At 43.1% G+C, this 24,463-nt stretch overlaps 1 protein-coding gene across 5 annotated transcripts in view; it reads right to left on the bottom strand.

The window, feature by feature from the left end:
• Positions 1 to 1,106: 1,106 nt before the first annotated feature.
• LOC119974015 (ERC protein 2) overlaps positions 1,107 to 24,463 on the bottom strand; it is a 1,008,595-nt gene continuing 985,238 nt past the window's right edge. For all 5 annotated transcript variants that reach the window (XM_038812801.1, XM_038812804.1, XM_038812800.1 and 2 more), the window contains one exon: positions 1,107 to 3,499. In XM_038812801.1, coding sequence (XP_038668729.1) covers positions 3,362 to 3,499 — 138 coding nt within the window. In that variant the 3' untranslated portion in view covers positions 1,107 to 3,361. The remainder of the gene's footprint in view (positions 3,500 to 24,463) is intronic.

Below are 24,463 nucleotides of genomic sequence, written 5' to 3' on the forward strand. Positions count from 1 at the left end.
AAAGACCACATGGGAATATAACATTGATCTATCATGCTTTGATAAATTGCATATCATTTATTAATGTAACAAATTTACATGGTCTCGCATAATCTATTAATAAATCATTATACTTAGTGAAAAATATATTTTTCTGAGTAAAATGGTTTCTTAACTATGCTGATTAATGTTTTTCCACAGTTATTATACCATAACTACATTACTGGACTGCATGTGGAGCTCTCAAGTATTCAGCGCATGAAAAAGAAAAAATCCTAATTGTTTTATAGAACTTCTTGGGTCCTATAAAATATAACTGCATTACTTGGTCATGCTTTCATTCAGTCACCCCTTGATTTTATTAGCCAGTATCTATTTAGTTCCACTTACATTCTTCAGTGATCTTTCCATTTATACTTCAAGCCTATAAATCTCTTGCAGACTAGCAGCCAAAATTTAGATGTCATGAAGAATAAATATATTACTGACACATTTTACATATAATTTCAATAATTAGGACATGCAAAATTAAATCAGAATATCAAACTACATAACTATTCTCAGATTTTTGTTGTTTATAATAATCAACATGGCTTTACAAAAAAACAGCTAAACTGGAGAAATTTGTTTTCATTTTTCATTCTGATTTTTGTTTTAAGTATCAAAATGATTATGTACAAGTAAATCATTTTCCTATATATAGCATTAAACATGTTGCTGGAATCAAGCCACTCCAGCGATTGAGTGTTTGACTTCCAGCAAGTTCACAAGACCAGGACCCAGTGTTACTTGTAACTCAAATTCTGCTGCCTGACTTTGGTGAGTTTTTGACAGTTCTCAGTTGGCTGGCCAAGGTGATAGAGTGCTAAATGAAAGCCAAGTTACAGCCTGGAGAAGGGAAAACTTGACGTCTTCTCGTTCACCCTGCTTGAAATGTATTGCTGCTGACAAATCAGTTATATTAATGCCCACTGTGGAGAAAGCACTCCTAAGTAAAGGTCATTATATGGACAAGAAGTGGTGTATGAAGGGGGAACACAGTTAAGCGGAGCATCTGGTGAAAGCTATTTTATGTTAATTTTCATATAACGATAGATTTATTCTTTAAAAAAAAACCAAAAACAGCATTCCACAAAAAAGCAGTTTCCTTTATTAAACAGCAACGGTGATATCAGAAAGAAAATCTTTATTTGATGAATATATAAACAAGCTGGGCAACATTAAATATTTCTTGCACATCGATAACCATGTTTTGTACTTTATATACCTCTAAATGTCCATGAGATGATGTACAGTAACAGTTTTAAATCATGCCCATGGTGGTTAACCATACTCAAGGATTCATTTTGGTACCATGTCAACATCTTCACTACATACCAACTGCAGAACCCATGACATGCCACAAACTTGAAAATAATAAGACTAGAGGTGTTACTAAAATCTGACAGAACATTGAAAAGGGCTACCTAGGGAATTACTGATCTACATATTCCAGCACATCACATTCAAACACCATTCTACACAATTACATTGCAGATAAGCATTGTGTCAACATTGTTATGGTCTGCTTGTAAACACTATTTGAAAATTAAATCTTTAATCCACTTTCAAATGAAAGTCAAACTGAAATTGCGTGCTTTTTGATACACAAATCTCAAATACAAAAATTACTGTACAGAAATTGACACAGTATATAATACAGGCGTAATAACAATCAGAACACCAGTCAATTTAATTATTTGAAAACAAGCCAAGAGAAAAGGGAATTTGTGTTAATGGTAATCATTTTTTTTTAAACACTCAAAGCGAGATGTCTACCAGTGACGCATAAATAAAACATTACTGTCAGTTTGTCACAGTGTTTATTTTAACCAGAGTTCTATGCCAAAGTATCAAAAGAAAATATCTTGAAATTCTGTAAAATATGTAACGGGAAATGTCCTTTTTCATTTGGTAGAACAGTTTTCTTTTGTCCAGAAAATCTTGCCTTGATATCCTGATTTGAAGTTCATGTTAATGATCCGTATTTCTATAATCTGGGAACAACATAATTCCCCCAATGCAACAACTGTTCCAAATTGGCACATTACATATAAATGATCTAACAGCTAAACATCATTGCATTTATGCATTTACTATGACATTTACTTAACATTAGGTCCTTGTGGTAAGAATTTCCTACTTCAAGTATTCAGTTGTACTATAGAACATAGAGAACTGCTTGTTAGGGCACTCAAAGGATCACAACCCCAAAGTGACAACAATGTTACATACTACTTCTTGTTGCCTGTGTTCTCCAGGAGTGCAAAATATGCCAGATGTGCTGAACATATTCCAAAGAACTTTGCCCCCCTTTACTGAAGAAAGCTCTGAGGTTTGGTTTCACTTAAGCAGTAAAAAGTTTTCTATTGCATTTCCACTCAAAGCAGTAAAGTTCCTTTGCCATTGAGTATGATTATGCATTAAGAACTCAAAATTATACAAATGCACACGTTGCCATACGTAGAAATCAGCTGCAAGATGCTGTTAATTTTCTTCTGGAATCTTTAACAATGGCATAAAGTACAACCCATTACCATCAGAGGACTTTGCTACATCAGCAAGAAAGAATTGCACAACAAATTCTGCTTCTTTTTCCTGCTTGCTGACATGTGCTTTACATATAGCAATCCCAAGCTAGTTGGCCAGTTCCAGAATTTTAAATGCTCTTCCATTTTAACAACGCCTCTTTTAAATTGATCATCTAATGAACATATTCAGACGTACAGTACATTTTGAGAGGCACAGGTTTCTTTGTTCAGAAGGATAATCCTTGTCGACTGTTTGATAATTCTTTCACCTTTAAAACTGAACTTTTCATCACACAAAAGCTAAGTTTTATATTTAATGTGTTATTCACTAAAATGTTAAGACTACAAAAGTTCTTGTTGCTTTCCTACCCACCTGGAAATTTAGATGTGAGCGTAGCTAAGGTACACGAGAGTAAGGAAAGATTACCCGTGGAATTCCCTGAACCCATTGTAGCTGCTGAGCCTGCAGAAGTTGACAATAATGGGTTAAAAGCTATAGCTGGGTACAGAAACTGCAAACAATAGGAATCTCAAGAAGGTAGTCAAGGCAAAACTGAACACTCACCTAATCATAATATAGGCTTTTGAGAGTACAGGTTATTTCCAGCTTTCTTGATAGTAACTGAGGACCCTACTATTTCTGGAATGACATTCCAAATACTGTTAAGTTTTACACAAATATAGTTGGATGAAAATTGGCTTTGAAACAATGGTGCAGTGTTTAGTGGTGTAAATGCGGAATGGGTTTTTCCTTTCCAATCACTCCACAATGAGCTAGCACAATTTCAATACCACCTCCTTTTCTGTTGGTATCAGGCTGCTTCTTCCAGCATTTGGATGACTTGCTCCAGGACATCAGGGCATAAATCTGAAATTCGTTGAAGCAAGTTGTCTGTGTACTCCTGTAGTGCCAGATTTTCCTTTTCTCCTCTCTCCAACTCCTCTGCTAGCTAGTAAAAACAACAATATACAGTTTAGATTTTGAACGCAAATGGCTATTTAGAACAAGCTGACCTTTATGTCTTACAGTGCTAATGAGCACTGTAACAGTCACTTGCTTCATGGCTGGAATGAGAATAGTAAATAACATTTCTGTGTTGATGTATTTCTTTTATAATAAACATCCCATGGTCTTGCGTAGATCCCACTCCAAATTCTTTAATGGGTTCAAAGTGAAAATTAATGTAGGTTGTATATTTTGTTTATTTTAAATATGATACATGGAACTTTAATTACTCAAAGGTTAAATATTCAGATATGTTAAACAAAGGAAGAATTGGCATACAGGTGCACTATGTGTTATCATTCATAGAATCATAGAATTTACAGTGTGGAAGGAGGCCATTTGGCCCACTGAGTTTGCACCAGCCCTTGAAAGAGCACCCTAAGCCCACACCTCCAACCTATCCCCGTAATCCCACCTGACCTTTGGACACTAAGGGCAATTTATCATAGCCAATCCACTTAACCTCATAGAATCATAGAGTTTACAGTGCAGAAAGAGGCCATTCAGCCCATCGAGTCTGCACCAGCCCTTGGAAAGAGCACCCTACCTAAGCCCACTCCTCCACCCTATCCCCGTGATCCAGTAACTCTATCTACCCTTTTTGGACACTAAGGACAATTTATCATGGCCAATCCACCTACCCTGCACATGCTTGGACTGTGGGAGGAAACCGGAGCACCCGGAGGAACCCACGCAGACACGGGGAGAATGTGCAAACTCCACACAGACAGTCACCCGAGGCTGGAATTGAACCTGGTCCCTAGAGCTGTGAGGCAGCGGTGCTAACCACTGTGCCACCGTGCCACCCCGGTGCTTTCGTATTTACTTTAATGAGACACCAAGGCCTTGAAAATGACCAATGGTTAATAAAGAGAAATATTAATTATTATTTTGCTTTGGTATTACCAAATGGGCATGGGATAGACATGACATTGAATAAGAAAATGCGTGATGAAATATATTTATTTCCAATTTCATAAGGGGATATATTGAGTAAATCAAACAAACTCAAGAGGACAAACCCCTTGTTTGGATGGATTACATACATTGATTTTAAAAGAATCTCGGGAAGAGATAGCAGATGCATTGTTCCTCATATTTAATAATTTGTTGGACTGGGGTCAGCTTCATAAATTAAATTTGGGCAGGTTGATTGAGCAAAGTAAAGGGGACTTCCGCAGGTGGGACATGCTCCCGCTGTCATTGGCGGGGAGGGTACTGTTATGGGCCAGGGTTTAGAGAACACCAAAGTATATCATGGAGTTCACCTGACCCACAACTTTTAATAGATTTTGGTTATGGGGAGCACAAGGGCCCACTTTAGAGGTGTGATGCAACAGAGAATTAAAAGCATTTTTAAACAAAACAGTGTTAATTCTATGAATCCAGTTAACATTTCATAAACCCACAGTAAACATCTTACCAACTACCAAACCTGATAACCCCCCAAAAAGATACAGTACTCTACAGATAACCCTTAATAACTTTCCAAGCAACATCCACAAGCCAAAACACATTTTAGCAAAGACAGTAGGTTTGAATTCTCGACAGAAAACAGTTATCACTTTTAAATTATCAAATGATCTAAACACCTTGTTTAGCATACAGAGAGACACCAGTATACATCTGCTTGGTTTGAATGCAGCTCCCCAACTGAAAGCAAAACTAGAGCCAAAAAGAGCTTCCAGCTCAAAACAGAAGTAAAAAGCAGAATCACATTCCATCCCACACAATGACATCACTGCAGCCATTTGATAAAACACACTTTTCTTAAAGGGACTCTCACATGACAGTGAAAATGACAGTCCTCCCAAAATTGCTGTTTGTGTTTCAGTGTCTACCAATCTTTATCCCCAAGGCATTTTGTAGGAAAATGAATGCGACGATCTTGGGTTTTATATGGACTCAAAAAGTTCACAGGGTGAAAAAGGTCCTTCTTGAGCAGGGGCGCTGGGAGGGAGGCTTGGCCCTTCCGAACTTAATTATTTACTATTGGGTGGCTAATATTTTGATGGTTAGGAAATGGGTGGTGGGGGAAAGGTCGGTGTGGGAGCAGGTAGAGACAGCATCTTGTAAGGGCACGAGTCTGGAGGCTCTGTTAACGGTATCTCTGCCGTTTTTGCTGGCTCGGTACTCAGGCAGCCCTGAGAGTGTGGGGGCAATGGAGGCAGCATATGAGACTGGAGGGGGTGTTGGTGTGGTCACTGATCTGTCACAATCACCGGTTCGCTCCGGCGGGGGCTGGATGGGGCTTTAGGAGGTGGCAGCGGGCAGGCATTGTGAGATTTGAGGATCTCTTCATTGAGGAGGATTTCCTGAGCCTCTAGGAGCTGGAGGAGGAGTTTGAGTTACGGGGTGGGAACGGATTTCGGTACTTGCAGGTACAGGTCTTTGTCCGGAGTCAGGTTCCAAGCTTCTCTCGCCTCCCTCTAAGGGGAATGCAGGATAAGGTGATGTCAAAAACAGGAGTTGGGAACGGGAGGGTCTCGGAAATATATAGGGCTATAGGGAATTGATGGAGTGGGAAGAGGTCCCAATCGGGGAGATGAAGAGGAAGTAGGAAGATGAATTGGGGGCCGTGAGGGGGGAAAGGGTTGGAAGTCGGGTTATGGGAGTAGGCCCTGAAAAACATCATTGCATTCTCATCGTGAGCCAGGCTTAGCCTGATCCAGTTCAAGGCGCTCCACAGGGCTCATATGCCTGTGGCCCGGATCAGTAGGTTTTTAGAGGAGGTGGAGGACAACTGTGCAAGGTGCGGGTAAAGTCTGGCGAATCATGTACATGCGTTTTGGGCGTGTCCAAAGCTGAGGGGATTTTGGCAGTGATTCGCAGACATGATGTCAGAGGTCCTGGAAGGGAGGGTGACTCCGAGTCCAGAGGTGTCGTTTTGGCCTTTGCCTCCCTGGTGGCCCGGAGATGGATTTTGCAGGGATGGAGGGACTCGAAGCCTCCAAAGTCGGGGGTGTGGGTCAGTGACATGGTAGAGTTGCTCAGGCTTAAGGGGTTCAATACAGAGGTTCGCTTGGAGGTGGCAGCCGTTCATCGACTTCTTTAAGGAAAACTGACCGTCAGCAGAGGTGGTGGTGGGGGGGAGGGGGGGGGGGGGAGGGGGAGGCATGGAAGTAGAGAATAAGGGCAGGGAATCTAATATATGGGTAGCTAGGAGTTAGGGCGAGGGAAAGTTGGGTATGTTACTGTGGGGATTTTGCATGAGTCGGACCATTCTGTTATTTAGAATGTTAACACGTTAAAATATTAAAATTATAAATGCCTCAATAAAATGTTTCCTGAAAAATAATATAATTTGTTGGAAAAGGACTGGTGGATAGCTAATGTACTTCCTATATTTAAGTAGATGGATAGTTAGAAAAGTCCAGGGAATTATAGACTAATTAGCATAACATCAATGGTAGGAAAAGTAATGGAATCTTCACTGAAGGAGAGAATAGAAAAACAGTTAGAAAGGAGAATCATAATAATGAATAGTCACAATGGATTTTAAAAAGGAAAATTTTGCTTGACCAACTTTATTGAATTTTTTTGTGAATGTTACAAAGATGGTAATGCAGTGGATGTAATTTACTTGGATTTTCAGGGGTTAAGTGGCAGAATGGATTGCGAGTTGGTGTCACAACAGGAAGCAGAGAGTGGGAGCAAAGGTAATTATTCAAAGTGGCTGAAGCTGGAAAGTGGTGTCCTACAAGGATCAGTGCTGGGACCACGACAGTTCAAAACTTACATCAACAAGTTGGAATCCAAAATATAATACCACACTCAAGAGCACTTTATGCAGCTCTGCTTGCCATATTATAAAAAGGGCATAGAAGCACTGGGGAAAGGGCAGACGTGTAGCATTATACGTATAGGAAATGGTGATATGCTGGGTCACTTTCTTTTGAAAGGATTAGGCTGAGGGATGACGTAGTAGAGATCTTTTATGAAAGGTATTGATAGAGTGGAGACAGAGAGAATGTTTCCTCTTGTCGGGAAGAGCATAACTAGAGGTCATCAATAAAAGATAGTCCAATAGAGAATTCAGAAGAAACGTCTCCACCCAAAGAATGTTGAGAATGTGGAACTCATTATCTCAGGGAATGATTGAAGTGAAAAGCATGAATAAATTAAGGGGAAACTAGGCAAGTATGTGAAGGAAATGGAATAGACGGTTACTCTTGTAGATTTAGATGAGAAAAGAGATCCAAGATGGGCATAAACACCACATGGACTGGTTGGGCCGAATAGCCTGTCTCTGTGGCGTATATCCTATGTAATAAAATGAATCAGGAGCCGTGGACCGGTTGTACAAATCTCGGGTTTCATAAGATTTAAGATGGGACGTGAAGGACAATCCAAGGTAAGTAAGGATTCCCAAAGTCTTAAAAGTCCTGAGGAAGATGGTTAAAGAAGGTAGTTTCCCGATGCGTCTTGATTTAATCAAAGTGCAGCTTGTGGAAAGGGGAGTGATGTGTGGGAAAGTGTACTGCAGCTGAGGAGGAATGACTCAATGTTGAGAAAAATACACACGTAGTGATCTTAATAAAACTAAGAGCCACAGATGCTGAGAGTGGTTAATGGCTAGAGATGCGTAAAGATATTTATGTACAGGATGTAGGTGTTGCTGGTAAGGCCAGCAGCTATTGGTTTGAAGCATGAAGCAAGCCGACATGTTATCCATAGTCATCATGACAGGGATAGACAACATTGAGTGATAAATAGACATCATCACTGATATAAGAGGTTCAGAGAAAGAACAAAGCCTTGATAAAAGTCAGAAGACAGGCAACCAATTATTGCATCAAAAGAGTGATTTCAGAGGAAACAGAGTAAATTGAGCATATCGAATCGGCATGGAGCCATATAATGGCAACACATTTATAAGTGTATAGTGCCAGAGGTCTGAGAGGCTTTGCCAATATTGAAAACAGCAATGAACACTTCACCATTGTCTAAAAAGAGACCCAGATCTTCAGAGCAGCAGCACTGCTGCCTCGCATTTCTTCCGGGATCTTCAGATCTTCCGTCTGAGCGGAATAGAGTCGGAAGCTGACAGGACATGCTTCCTTTTTATGGCAGCAGCTGTCACATTTTGTCTGATAAACTTAAAGATCCAGTCCTTGAGTGTGGGTTAGCAGATGGATGAGTGAATGGGTGAGGTAGGTGAACTGGGTAGTGGGCGAGGGGACAGGGGGCCAGCTGAGTGAGTAGGTGGGCAGATGAGTGGGTAGGCAGACCCATGGGTGGGTAGGGAGGTGGGCAGGTGAGTGGGTGATTAGGTGGGTGGACGGGTATATGGGAGAGTGGGTAGGTGGTGAGTGGGTGGGTATTATTCAAGGTTAATAACATCCAGATGTTAAACCAGGTTTTAATCCATCTAACATTTCCTGGTTACTACGGAACTGGCTCAAGTCACTGACTCAGATAAGAATTAGAACATAAGAACTATGAGCTGGGGGTTGGCAAATCAGCCCCTCGAGCCTTCTCTGCCATTCAATACGATCCATTACTAATTAGGACTCGGTCGATCTCAAATAGGACCAGGAGTAGGCCATTTGGCCTCAAGCCTGCCCTGCTATTCAGAAAGATCGTGGCTGATCTGATCGTGCTTTAAACTCCACTTTTCTGCCTGCCCTATAATCTTCAACACTTTTTAGATGAAAAATCAGTATCACTCAGCCTTGGATATATTTAATGACTGAGCCTTCCTGCTCCGTGGGTAGTGAATTCTAAAGATTAATGACCCTCGAAGAAGAAATTGCTCCTCATTTACATTTTAAATGGGAGTCTCCTTGTTCTGAAACTGTGGCCCTGGTTTGGATTTCCCCATGAGAGGAAACATAGTCTTGGTATCTACCCTGTCAGATACCCCCAGAATCCTCTGTTTCAATACGATCACCTCCCATTGTTAGAAATCCAATGAGTATGGGCCCCTGTTCAACCATCCCAACTAAGAAAGCATTTTAATCCTAGGAATCAAGCTAGTGAATCTCCTCTGAACTGACTCCATTGCAAACTGTGTCCTCCTTAAATAAGGAGACTAAAACTTGTACAAGTACTCACCAATGCCCTGTATAGCTGTAGCAAGACTTCCCTACTTTTATACCTATTCCCCTTGCAATAAAGGCCAATATTTAATTTGCCTTCATAATTAATTGCTGTATCTACATGCTGACTCCTCTGTAATGCAGCATTCTGTGGTCTCGCTCCATTTAAGTAATATTTTGCTTCTCTATACTTCCCACCAAAGTGGACAACCTCAGATTTTTATACTCCATCTGTCAATATTTTGCATTGACTTAACCCATCTAGATCCATTTGTGTCCTCACAGTTTGCTTCCTACCCACCATAGTATCATCAGAAAATTTGGCTACAATACACTTGGTCCCTTCATCCAAGTCATTAATGTAGGGTGCAATCTAACAGAAAAATTTCCGGGCGGAATTCTCCCCCCCCCCATGCCTGGTGGGAGAATCGCCGGGGTGCTGAGTGAGTCCCGCCACGCCTTCCCGGCACACGCACGCGATTCTCCCACCCCCCGCAAACCGGCGTGACGGGATTCACGGCTGGCCGCTGGGAGAATCACTGCTCGCCGTTTGTAACGGGCGAGCGCCGATTCTCCGGCCCGGATGGGCCATGCGGCTGGCCCAACACGACAGGTTCCCACCGCCGCTGTCCACACCTGGTCGCTGCCGGCGGGAATAGCGCCGGAACGCTGGGCGGGCAGCCTGTGGGAGGGGGAGGGGGGTTCTTGCACCATTGGGAGGCCTCAAAAGGGGTCTGGCCCATGATCGGTGCTCACCTATCGGCGGGCCGACGTCTCTGAAGGAGGACCTCCTTTCCTCCGCCGCCCCGCAAGAACCATCCGACATCTTCTTGTGGGGCGGCCGCGGGGAGGACGGCAACCGCGCATGTGCGGGTTATGTCATTTATGCGGCGGCCACGTAATTTACGCAGCGCCAAGGACCGGCGCGCGTAAATGACGCGCCGCCGCTTCTAGCCCCCCCGGGGTGTGAGTATAGGGGGCGAGTAGCGGCCTCCGACGCCGGAGTGAAACACTCCGGTTTTCACTCCGCGTCGGTACTTAGTCTCCCGATGGGAGAATTGCACCCTCTAAGTGTCATTTGTGGCGGGTTTTGCTGGGAGTTGCACCCCGGCTCTGTCGGCGAGTTCCGCACCGCTATCTAACCACAATTAATCACATTTTTGGGCCCTGGGGTGTTTTCCCCCGGTCAAACCCACACTTAGAATTATTTTAATCATTGGGGAGCTGAACCTGCTGACCAGACCGGCTCCCTCAAAGATCTGCCCACCTATTTGAAAGGGGCCCCAATCCCTAAGTGGGCACTCACACCCCCTCAAGAGATGACAGCTTGTTATGGGGGTGCTGAGGCTGCTACCTTTTCAGGACCTCCTACGTCTCCTTTGGAGCCCGCCCCCTCTTCCAGGACCCCCACCCTTTAGCCTCCCCCAATCTTCCAGAGGCCCCTTCATACCTGCCCTGCACACCCCCTACCATTCTTAACTGACACCCTCCTGCTCCCCTCAGTAATGCCACCCTGGCGGTGCTCCTGCTGGCTTGGCAGTGCCAGTCTGGCAGTGCCAAGGTGCCCACCTTAAAGGGGGAGGGCCAGGGGGCCACTTTGCCCTGTAACTGACCATCCAGGGGCCCCTGATGGCCCAGGAGATCTCCCGGGTGCTGTTCTGACTGGTCCACGTTTGTGTGGACCAGTACTGAATGGTGCCCAGTTGGGGTCTACTTGGGGGGGCGGGATGCCGGGAACACAATACATCCCAGGTCAGCACCCCTACACGGGTTTTAAGCCTACTTAGGAGTGTGAGGCTTGGTATCGCCCAATGTGGGTGGGATCCTGATCGCAACATCTCGCAAAATCTGGGTAGATCTCATAGGGTGTACCAGCTGTCGGGATTTACCGGCCTCTTTGCGCTCCCATTGGGATCACCCCCATGGGTTGTAAACAGTGGAAACCCCAGCACTAATCTCTGTGGCACCTGCAGAGTTGTCATCACACTCCTGTACTGCACTGAGTCCTGATCGGTGTATCAAAGATAGGTAAGAACTGTAGAAATTACATCAGCAGTGCCTCTGCATCCTCTAGATTTAATGGAAGCACCGTCAAATAAATGATTGTGTACTTCTTGAAGTCAGCTCCACAAATGTTGAGGCAAAACTCCTGCAAAATTAACTGCGCTCGACTTTACTGTGTCCCGATGGCCAAAAAGCATTGCTCCTGTCAGGTCCCGTTATCTGAACTCTCGGATGGCAACATTCAGAAGAGGATAAAGAAAACACTTCAGAAAGACTATTAAGCTCTCCTTGAAGCACAGCAACATTGACATCAATGACTGAGAGAAGTTTGCTACCAATCGTTCAAAATGACAACGTCCTTTCCATCAGGTTGCATCACGCTTTGAGTCACAACCTCTTAATGATGAGGTAGGATGGTGGCAGAGAAGGGGGAAAAAACCAAATCCTGCACTCAGGATTCCACTCTCTGGTGCGACTTTCGGTCCCATATGCTCAAAAACCTGTGCTTCGGGAATTGGCCTGCTCAGTCACAAGAACAATGGATGACACTCTTGACCCTGAGTAGACATCATCCCCAAATCGAGCGACAGCTGACAACTGGTTCCCCTTTGTCCATCCTGCTTGTTACATCTTCCAAGAATTAATACATCTCTCAAACACAATTTCCCTTTCACAAAACCTTGTTGACTCTGCTTCACTGTATTACGATTTTCTAACTGTTCTGCTACTCATCCTTAATAATGGATTCCAACATTTTCCCAATGACAGATGTTAGGCTAACTGGCCTATAAGATCCTGCTTTCTGTCTCCTTTCTTTCTTCAACAAGAGGTGTTACATTTGTGTTTTTCCAATCTGCTGGGTTCCTCTGTATATCTAGGGAGTTTGGGAAGATTGCAACCAATGCCTCCACTATTTCTGCAGCCACTTCTTTTATGCCCCGGGGGAATCTAAAAATGAGCATAGATATCCATAGCGATAAAAAGAGAAGATGGCGTAATAATAGGGCATTAGTTTGAAGGGTCAGATACTTGACTCTTCTCAGGGATTAGCGAGAAGAAGCAAGTTTTCAAGAAGAACAGCTGGATTTGGAGTTTTAAAAGAAAGATTGAAAAGATTGCGTAACACAGGGTTCAGTTTGGACAGGCACATCATGACTTTGGCAGGACAGATGTGCTTGGAGATATTTTATTGGAGAGAACATCCAACAGATGAGGAAAAGTAAACCTGTTATCAGTCATACCGTAAGAGTGTGACAAAGGAAAGAAATTCTTTGCCAAGGTCATCAAGATTAGCGCTGGTGGAGCTGGGGAAGCCAAAAAATGTCAGATTTCCTCTTTGGGAAAATTAACAACTGTGCAGAAGAAAGCTGGAAAAGAAGAACAGAAGGTACAAGAAGCTTATGCTGCTGTGACAGGAAAACTGCAGTTCATGATTCTTCTCAGTCAAGTTATCTGGCAGCAGCAACAGTAAATTTCTAGAAACTATGAGCAAAAGATAAAGTTAGTTTTGAATGCTACAGACTGATCAAGACATTAGGGGCCAGGTTTTTACGAATGGGGTAGGAAATTTGCTCATAGGCAGACCACTCTCCATATAAATGGCCCTCGCAAAAATTAATTTTGTTCCAGGGAGGTGGGGGTGGACCCAAATTTGGAGGTGGCCATGAAGATGTGCGAGTGCCAAGGTGGGCTGGTTAGAAGGCCTGCATCAGCACTTTGTAACTTTGGCCTCATTGCATCAAAGGGTGCTAACTCCCTCTGGCCCTGACCCTTGTTATCCATTCACCCACTCCCCATGTCCAATCAGATCCCTTGTGCCTCTTCAACACCCCTCCATGCCTAATTGCCGAGTATGCACAATGTACTGAACCAATCAGCCATATAATAATAGCAAGTCTTGAAATTCTCATAAAAAACACCCATTCAGGAAACTGTTTTGAAAACAAATGCTCCTCCTACAATCATAAAAAATGTCAGATATAATGATGTTCCTGCTTGTTCTTGCACCCGTTTGTGTATTTACAGTTTATAGAAATGTCTTAATAAAAATACTTTTTTAAAGAAGTGTCAGACATTGCTATTCATCATTTCAATAACAGAGGATTTACCACACTTCAAAACCTCTTAAGATCTGTCTAAATAAACAAAAAAAGTCAAAGAAAAAATTAATTATGATCACAAAGATATTGATCAATCAAAGCTAAAACACCTCTTCAACCTGTCTAAATAGAATTCTTCTGAGCTGATCCATTTATCTGTCTTGGAGATCAACCAAGCATTAATAATGAGGAAATCCAGCAACTGGCAACACATCTGTTTCTCCAGATGGCCTCATTCTAAATGCTTAAATGAGCTCCAAGATTCACCAATGGAATCAGCTCAGCGGATGTCTGCTTACACAGGATAATGTGAAGTAGCTTTGACTGATTGGCATCCTTATGAGGCCATAATAAGTTATTCTTTCCTTGATCTGTTTTTTTCAATGTCTGTATGCTTATTTGGACTGGCATCCTTATGAGGCCATAATAAGTTATTCTTTCCTTGATCTGTTTTTTTTAAATGTCTGTATGCTTATTTGGACAATGTAAAGAGGTATGAAGGTGACTAAAGCTTCTGTTACCGAAATAATGAATGGCAATTGTCTGACTGACACTTCCATATATTTGTAAGAGCAGCAATTTTTTAAAAGCAGATTGCTGAATAGGTATTTTTTTCATGAGAATTTAATGGCTTGCCATTGTTATCGTATGGTTCATTGGTTCTGCATATAGTGCACACTGGGTTAAGTGGCCACCAAGGATGTGGGGGGGCACATGGGAGATATGAGGGAGCCTGGGAGATATTGTGGAACATGAAGGGAGCATAGGGTATATGAGGGGCCATGAGTAAGGGCTTTACAGGACCTTTCAATCGGTTTATAAATCTGGACTATGGTCCACAACCCATCTGAGAGGCAGTAAAACATGAGCCACTGAGAAGCTGGCTGGACTCCACAAAACCAGTATTGGGGGATGGTGGGGGCATGAGATGCCTCCCCCACAATGGAACTGGCCAGGCCAGGAATGCAGGGTGCGGGCTTGCCAACAGAATGCCAGGAGGAATTGTCGGTGCCGTGAATGGGAATGGGAATCCTGTAATTGGGTCACGCCTGCCATTTTTTCAATGCCTCCGATTAGACCCCACTCCAGGAATATCCAGGCCCAGTTGTGTTCAGCAGACTATAAACAGCAGGGTGGAAGGCATGATTTAACCAAAATGTCGTATATGATGGAAGGAAACAAGTAAGGTAGAATACATCCTAGGCCAGCTCAAGCAATATTAGTTACCTTACTAAGACAAATACGTGGACAAGAGAAAAAGTAGCTGACTAGGCAAAAATATGAAATAGGGGCAGCACAAGTGATTAACATGTGGCTTCACAGCGCCAGGGTCCCAGGTTCGATTCCCTGCTGAGTCACTGTCTGTGCGGAGTCTGCACATTCTCCCCGTGTCTGCGTGGGTTTTCTCCGGGTGCTCCGGTTTCCTCCCACAGTCCAAAGACGTGCAGGTCAGGTGGATTGGCCATGATAAATTGTCCTTAGTGACTAAAAAAGGTGAGGAGGGGTTAATGGGTTACGGGGATAGGGTGGAAGTGAGGGCTTAAGTGGGTCGGTGCAGACTCGATGGGCCGAATGGCCTCCTCTGCACTGTATGTTCTATGTATTCTCAAAGACCGCTCTAGTTGGCTGGCTTAGGAGTTCTTCAGCACAGCAAGGAAAATTCATGAGTCCACTTCCTGTGATTTGTTTGCTTGACCATGTTGGCTGGCCAGGTATTTTACAACAGGAAAGGACTTAAACAATCAACAATATAATGCAAATAAATTGGAAGTCATTTACAGAATGGGCTGTATTCCAAAAGGAAGAAAATTACACAGTGGTCAAGAGTCCGGTACTTAATGAATGAATATGAATAATGATATTTTAAATCCAAATATAAAATTGTCTTCAACATAATAGACACCCAAGATGCAGTATCATGTCTCACGATTGTCAATTCTGTGATTAATAATAAAACTGAGCAAAATGTTTTTAGGGTGAGGAGAGTACTGGCAAGTGTGATCACTATTTGATGGAAAGTTCCCAGCTGGGTAAAAACGATAAAAACATAAATAACACAGCAGGGATTAGAATTAACATATGTACTCTAGTGTGGCATTTCCAAAGGGAAATGCAATCTCAGCTGTGCTTCTGTGTTTTTAAGGCAATTGTCTCCAGACTACCTTTACGGTACCTTCACTTCTCTTGAGAAATGTGGATACTATTAACAAAAAAATGAAATTTCATCGTTGTTGAAATTCAGTCTTTTTCAAGCATTTCTAAATTAATTTATTGCACATTCAAGTTTCATCCTTTCAGAGTTTACTTTTGATACCAACGCAGGAAGAATAGTTAATTTAAAAAATAAACCAGCCAATAAATGTTGGTGCCCAGCATGACATTTCAAAGCTATCTACAAAACAAAATAATTAAAAGGGCACTAATGAAAACTCTCTCTTTAACACATGGCTTCATTGAACATTTTAACCTTCCTTAAATGGAGGGATCCAATGATTAGTGACCTCAATAACCCAACCAAATTGCAAGGCCGGTAGTACTTGTGCCTATTTATATTTTATGACTTCATTAACAAACAATTTCGCTACCCAATTTGCTCAGTGTTTTATGAGTCCTTTTGATCAAATTTCATTTTAATATTTCTCTACACTGAAAGTACTGTGTCCCCGCAGAGATAAAGATCTTACATATATGTTAATATACTCCTCTTTAGAAAGCAAACTTTTAAAAAAGTATATAATCGGAGAAATGGGACATGTATGATTGCAATTTGAATCTCTATTTTTCTTTGGTTCAGCTACGGCATTACAATGTTCTGAAGTCACATTACTCATTTTTCTAAAATTCAAATTACACCATTGCAATTCAAAACATTAAATAATAAATTTGTATTCAAAGATCAAGTGGACCATTTACCAAGAACCTTTAACCAGCGCTGCTAAACGTTTGCCCATACATTTGTGGATCCATTGTGATTAAAGACCTCCTGACAAATCTAATTTTTTTTTTTTTAAAGCACAAAATCAGACTTGTTTTTCAGAAAGACTCATTATTTTGGACCTAAAAAAAATGTGAATTAAAATAAATGATCTAAATTTCAAAATGGTTAAACTGGGCACCATTTAAACACACTTTAATTATCACATCCTTCACGTTCCATAAAGTATCTGTTTTGTGATGACCTCAGATCTGAAGCAAAAGCCCCTCCCCTGTTACATGTGGCCAGCAAATGTTGCTTTGAACATGTGTCCAGATACCAAAAATCCAGGAACAGTGTTTGAAGAAACAGTTTACCCTATTTCTAATAAGACACACATGGTACCTGAAGAAAAGACTAAATATTGATGGGATAAATTAGCTTAACAAAACAGAATAGTATTATTTTATTGTTTAAAATGGAGTTTCCAGCCGAGCTACGGTATTAAGGATGTCTCTATCTAAAAGTCCCAGCAGGCATTCTCTCTGCATGAATTCCAGAACTAAATGATCGTATCATAACTTGTCATCTCAGAAATACGGCCTCAATTCCATTCTTTCTTCCCCTGAGGTTTATTTGTTGTGTCTGTCATCAAAGGAAAAATGCTTTTGCTCAATTACTTATTTTTCTTGATGTGATTAGATTACTGCGAAAGTAGTAATTCAAAGATTTGACTTCTAACTATTATTCTTTGTGTCACCTTAAGCTAGCCCTGTGGTATTTAATTTAATAATACAACATACTGAAACTGCGAAGCATATCCAAAACCCATGTTTTTGATGTGGATTTATATCTGATGCTTTTGACAGCCATGAATAACAAAAATTTCGCCAATATGTTTTTCATCACATTTTAATATAGTACAACAGTACAGTTAAACCTAGGCTTTACAGAACTGTGTGTTTTGGAGGACATGATGACACAGTAGGTTAATGCACTGTCCTTTCACCTCTCGGACACATGTTTGATTCCAGCCTAGACTGATAGCAAGAATGTCAGATGCCTTCGGAAATTAGTTCGGAAATTTAAATCTAGTTCCCAGTGACATGACCCGATAACAAAATCTGCCTTCGTTAATGATATTTTTGAATCATACTCAAAGAGGCCACCAGCGGAAATAAAACTGGTGTGACAGGAGTTGGGAAGAAGTAACTAGGTTTGTGGAGGAAGGCCAAGGCTGCACCTAAACCAGACACCAAAAGCGAGAAAATTATTTAATTCATAGCTAAAACTATTATTTAGAGCAGTCCTTTTTAAACTTTCTCCCCCCCCGGATCTACTTTTACCAACCAGCCTATCTTCGGGACCCAACCTGGCCGTCCTTCGCGGCCCACGCCGGCCGACCTTCGGGACATACCATTTTTGCTTACCTTTGAAATGAAAAATGAAATGAAAATCGCTTTATTATCACGAGTAGGCTTCAACGAAGTTACTGTGAAAAGCCCCTAGTCGCCACATTTCAGCGCCTGTCCGGGGAGACTGGTATGGGAATCGAACCATGCTGCTGGCCTGCTTGAAAAGCCAGCGATTTAGCCTAGTGAGCTAAACCCGCCCAACAGGTGAGCCTGCTTGATCCTCATGATCTGCCTTGCTTTGCCATTCAATGTTATATTTCTGCTTAGGGTTTCAGCTGAAGCTCTTGCTGCATCCTTTGAAAAAAATCAAGTCATTTCTCCTGAACCTCGCCATGCTTTGTCTTCAAATGACTTTGACGTTTTGAGGGCTTTAAACTTACATTTGCCAGTACTTCCTTGCATTTAACGTGGATGGGCTTTGCTTCCTGATCTGCATTGGCACAATTAACCATGCCATACTTCAAGAAATCATCTTTATTCAGCTTGGTTCCCGATTTCAGTTTCTTCTTAATGGCTTGTTCACCAGAGGCCCTGGAGCTGTGCACACATCTCACACTAGCACTGCTTTCTCCTGCTGTGGACTTTTCTGAAAAGCCCTCGCCAGCAGATTAAATTGTGAAATCATAGCTTGTTTGTGTCTCTGGCCCTCTCTTCCTTATTACAAAATGACCCACCTTCAGTTCTTCACACAGTCCTGTTGCTTGCTTGCTGACAGGCAGCCACAAAATGGAGGAATCTCTACTCTGTAATTTCACATCCAAAGCACAGACCTACAAGGTGCGGGACACCAGTGTATGCACCCCGCGCGTAACCTGCTCTGTGCCACCGCTTCTGGCTGGAAGATACCAGCGTTCGCATTTAAAGGCTGATTGTGGTCAGCATTCTCAACTTAAAAGCCGGTTATGGCCAGCATTCTGAAAAGCTGCTTGCAGCCTCTGGACACTTCTCCCGCAATTGGGAATGCCAACACCCGCCTGCGACTCACCCGCAGGATGCGACCCTGAGTTTGAAAACCGCTGATTTAGAGAACAAATTCCTTGTCGAAAAAACAAAAATTCATTGAACAAATTCTGATAAACAGTTTAATGTTAATATTTATAAAATTTCCTCTCAAAGTTTGGGCATTTTGTGCTTATAATCTCTTTGGATGAGGGTAGCAGAAAATTACTTGTAACCTTCCTGGGAAATTTGAGGAAAATAATAATTTGGCATTAAATCCATCCACTTGGAATTAGTAACTGATGGTGTTCTCCATCTTGCATCATCCTTTACATTCTTTTTACTATTTCCCCCAGTATATTAACATAGCAGCTATCTGGGGGCATCTATAAAACCTACGAGTTTGGGACTTTCCTCAATATCCTGTGTTGTGGAAACATGTGCATTCCTGATAAAACAATACCATCCATCAGGTTCAGGTGGAGGGAGGATCCAAATCTTAGGCTGCTCTCTTCTCAGGATTATCACTTCTGTCAAATTGGCTATCAGACAATGTCAGATAGACTGCTCAAGAGAACAGTTGGGCCTCTGATTATAATCGTTGTAACCAGAACTCATTGCGAAAAAATACTAAGCATTTTTGTTCATGGTTCATCGGGGTATTCGTTTTGGTCTTACTGTCATGGTATACAACGTTAGAAGCCAGATTCAATCACAGAAAATGGCCCAGCTTGTTTTGATATACAAAAGCTTGAAAACAGATGTTATGTCTTTTTAGGTAACTGAGGGAGGGATAAAGCCAGTCAATTCAAATCCTAGTATCAGTATGAATGTTTAATTGGAGGTTCTTTTTGAATTTGAGAAAAACAGCTAGATTTCCTTGGTCCTTGTCATTTCAAAAACAATATTGTTAGCCTGTCTTGCTTGAATTGAATAATCCTGCCAGAGGCAACAGTAGCAGAGAGTTTGGTCGGAGGAACTCTGCGGGCAGTAAACAATAAATCACGAAGCAAAGGTAACATTCAGGACCATGGGCTCAACATTTGCCTGGACAACAGCACAGAATGTTTCGCATTGGCAAACCAACATTTCACCCCACCTGATAGTTAACTTCATGGACACCTGCAACTTAGCACTATGTCACAAGTCAAATTTTATCCCCCTTCTGTCCAGTCCAGTTTACAACCCAGTTTTATGCAATGGGTGCAACTTTAGTTATATTTTATCTTCTGAGTAGGGAATATTACATCTCTAACGTCTAGAAATCCAATTTAATTTGTTTGGCAGTTTATAGTCAAGTTTATTCTACTGGGCGGCATGGTAGCACACGTGGATAGCACTGTGGCTTCACAGCGCCAGGGTCCCAGGTTCGATTCCCCGCTGGGTCACTGTCTGTGCGGAGTCTGCATGTCCTCTCCGTGTGTGGGTGGGTTTCCTCCGGGTGTTCCAAAAGATGTGCATGTTAGGTGGATTGGCCATGATAAATTGCCCTTAATGATCAAAAAGGTTAGGAGGGGTTAGTGGGTTACGGGGAAAGGGTGGAAGTGAGGTCGCTGCAGACTCGATGGGCTGAATGGCCTCCTTCTGCTCTGTATGTTCTATGTCTTCCAGAACTGAAAAAGATCATGAGGACACACGATATGACTAGCAAGGCAAAACGCTCTGATATGGTATTTGCATTTGATCCCTGGGCTCAGTACAAATAGTTCTGATAAGGGAAGTAAAGGAACACTCTGCGCCATAGGGAACAAGTGCTTGCCGATGGGAGAGATCCAAGATCCCAGATCCAAGAAAAACAAGTAGATTAAAAAACTAGAATGCTGATATTAGTTATTATTACCTTAAGAAATACTGAAGTTAACTAATGTTTTTGAATGTTGGTGCCAAAGCTGCTGGCAAACTTTGGAGGCAGAAGAAAGTTGCATTGATAGCAAGTCATTGTGCTTGTCAGTAATGGGAACCATTACCTGTAAGTAATGCACAGTTTTAAACACATTGCTTCCCTGTGTCACTTCAAACATGACAGGTAATTCAACTGGAAAAATCAGAGGACTGCATTTCTATTCATGTATTAGGGCAAGCAGTATAACTGGCATTTATGTAGCATGTTGACCTAATCATATGCACAGTACTGTATCACATCAAACCCATTGAGTAATCTTTTTATTTGCACTAGAAAAATTAAATATAAAAATCATGATGCTCAATACTACTTGTAAGTGCTGAGTATCTCATTCCTTGGCCAGGATTCTCTGTTTTGGAGACTATGAATCCCGCCGGAGGTGAGTTACACTTGATCAGGAAGCGATTCACTATCCTACGGCATGCAAATGTATGCATGGTGAGGATTACGAGGGATTCCCAAGGGCATTGCCGCCATCAGGCTGTCATTTCGAGCAAGATAGCAAGGTCCCGTGGCTGCCCCCTTCTCCACACCCTGGCATCACAAATCAGCCCCCCACTTCATGCTCGAGTGATTTCTCAGTGCTCAGCTGGAAACTGACAGCACGTAACATTCTTTGAGGTGGTTGATGTTTGTAAATAGTGTGGTCAGAGCACTAGAGAGTTACTGGCATTGTTGGGGGGGGGGGGGGGGGGGTAGGTGACCCTCGGATGGAATTTGGGACAACTCCCTTAAGATGTTACTCCCTTGACCCACTCCGAGGTCCATCTCGTCAGGGCCATGCTTAAAAATACCAGTAGTAAATCCCGCCGGCTCAGATTCCGGGGAATCACACTGGCGTGGAGAACATGGTGCCTGGCCTGCTAAATGGATACAAATTGGTCATTATATCCAAACCCCGATCCTGCGGCCAGCAGGGCACGAGAGCATCGCAAACGGATTGTCGCCGATCCCGTTTTTTACCCAAGATGCCTGATTCTCTGCCGCAATAGGAACCCCGTTACAGCGGGTGGGCACTCCAGGCCCTTATCTATCTGGGGCAAAATCTGTCATTATGTTCTTCTGCTGGCCTGAACTGTCGTGATTTGCACTCCCGTTGTTTTTGCATCGCGAGGAATAAAAGGGATTCCCGGGGGAATCCCGCTCTCAGGCCGCTATTTTGCGCAGGCGGCCCGATAGTGAAGTCCATGGTTGCAGCTCCCCACCCCCACCCCACCCCACCACATCACAAAGCAGCCTTCCATCCCCGGATTTTCTGGATGCCCCCCTCCCCCAAGTGCGAGAGTGACATGACCACCCCTCCAGGGGCCCCTAAATAGGGAGACACCCCGGGATAGTAGAACTCCCCCACGGTCCACCTAAATAGGAGGACCCCCCCAACCACCTAAATTGGGTGATCCCCTCCCAGAGACCCCCTAAATAGGGAGATCCAGGGACCCCCTAAATAGGGAGACCCCCCCAGGTCGTCCTAACTAAAGGGACTCCTCTCCCCCCCCCCCCCCCCCCCCCTCCCGCAGAGAGAACCCGACTAGAGTTAGGTGCTGTCAATTTCCAGCTCAGCACTTCAGAATTACTCAAGCGGGAAGGGGCATGCGGCTTTGAATGTGCTCTGATGTGGCTGATGTTTGTAAACATTGTGGTTTCCACACTTAGACTTATTCATCCATGATGATGAATGAAGCAAGGCTCACAGCTTGTTTGTGGAAGCTGTCAATGACCAGAAATGAATGAATGGCTTGCAGCTAATGGTCTGAGGGGTTTAAACGCAGTTCTCAGCTATTCGCTTTCCAGGAATGGCCACGTGGTGCTTCCAGGTGAGCTGGTATACTTCCAGTTATACTAGCTTCCAGATAGGCGTCTCTTTACGAGGGAGCTCGGTGGGGGGGGGGGGGGGGGGGGGGGGGGGGGGGGAGACTCTTGGGGGCGGCAAGGGAGGAGTCTGGTTGGGGAGAGGTGGGCAGGTCATTCATTTTGTGGGGGAAGGGTGGACTTTGGAGGAAATTCCCTTGGGGAAGTTACCCCCTTGGCCTCGTTGAGGTCCACCACGTCAGGGCCGTGTTTTGTGATACCTGTTGTAATCCCCACGTACGTGATTCCCAGCCCAGCGGTCCTGGAGGATCGGGTGCCGGGCCCGCTAAGTGGATGCAAATGGGTCATTAGGATCCATTTGCATCTATTAGCATCCTCCCGCTGGTGCGGGCACAAACCCCAATCCCGCCGGCAGCGGGGCACCGGAGCATCGAGGACGCCTGATTCTCCGCCGCATTGACAACACCATTAACGGCGGCAGAGAATCCAGCACCTGATTAGTTTTTATTCCCTGAATAAGGTCACTCTTATTAAGCTGAGTTCCATGTACACATGTTTAGACATTGTTTTTGACAATTTTTAGATTTTGTAAGTATATTACAAGTTACTGGTGTTCAATTTATTAAGGCTAAAGATCAAATTATTAAATTAGTTTTCCCTATTCGTGGACCATGAGGGAAGGCAGCATGTGGCTTTAATACTAATGGAAGCATTGCCACATAGTTTGCTGTGGGATGACTACAGTCGGAATTTTCCGGCAGTTCTTGCCGGCGGGATCTTCTGGACCCGCCGATGGCAAACCCCTGCCACCAGTTTCCTGCCGGGGGGTGGGGTGTGGGTGCATAAAACGGGAGATCCCACCGCCAACCAATAGTGGGCCGCCTATCACACCAAGCCATATTTGGTGACAAATATTCAAGTTTCCCACACAGAGTACATTGTGTGGTCTTTCTGCCCTCAGTACGTCTGGTATTCAACTGGACGGTACGGATTCATCATCTGAGAAAGGGCAATTCATTCTATTAGTTTCCCTAATTACTTACTATTCTAACCTTTTGTAATTCATGCAATTGGACATGCAAATCCCTCCGACCTCCAAGCTCTGTAATCTCTCTCTAATATGCTTCTTTTTTATTCTTCCTGCAAAAATGGACAATTTCACATTTTCCAACATTACACTCCATTTGCCAGATCCTTGCCCACTCACTTAACCTATCTATATATCTTTGTAGCCTCCTTATATCCTCTTTACAATTTACTTTGCTGCCTACTTTTGTGTCATCTGTGAATTTGGCCATCATCCTATTAATCCTTTCATTCAAGTAATTTACATAAGTTGCAAAAAGTTGAGGCCCCAGAACTGATCCCTGTTCACGTCACTCGTATTTTGCCAAGCACAAAACGACCCATTTAGGCCTAATCTTTTGATGTTACACTTTATCAAATGCATTTTGAAAATCTAAGTACAGTATATCCCCACCTTAGGAGGAAGTCCATCAGGATCTGGGATCTTGTCAGCCCAAAGTGCCAACAGACTCCTATTTATTGACTACAGCTCCGCCTTCAACACCATAACCCCATCCAAGCTCATATCAAAGCTCCAAAACCTAGGACTTGGCTCCCCACTCTGCAACTGGATCCTCGATTTTCTGACCAACGGACCATAATCAATAAGAATGAACAACAACACCTCCTCTACAGTACCGGGGCCCCACAAGGCTGCATACTTAGCACCCTACTCTACTCCCTATACCAGGGGTGGGCAAACTTTTCCGTGCAAGGGC

This window comes from Scyliorhinus canicula, chromosome 11 (assembly GCF_902713615.1).
Source record: "Scyliorhinus canicula chromosome 11, sScyCan1.1, whole genome shotgun sequence".
NCBI classification, from domain to species: Eukaryota; Metazoa; Chordata; class Chondrichthyes; order Carcharhiniformes; family Scyliorhinidae; genus Scyliorhinus; species Scyliorhinus canicula.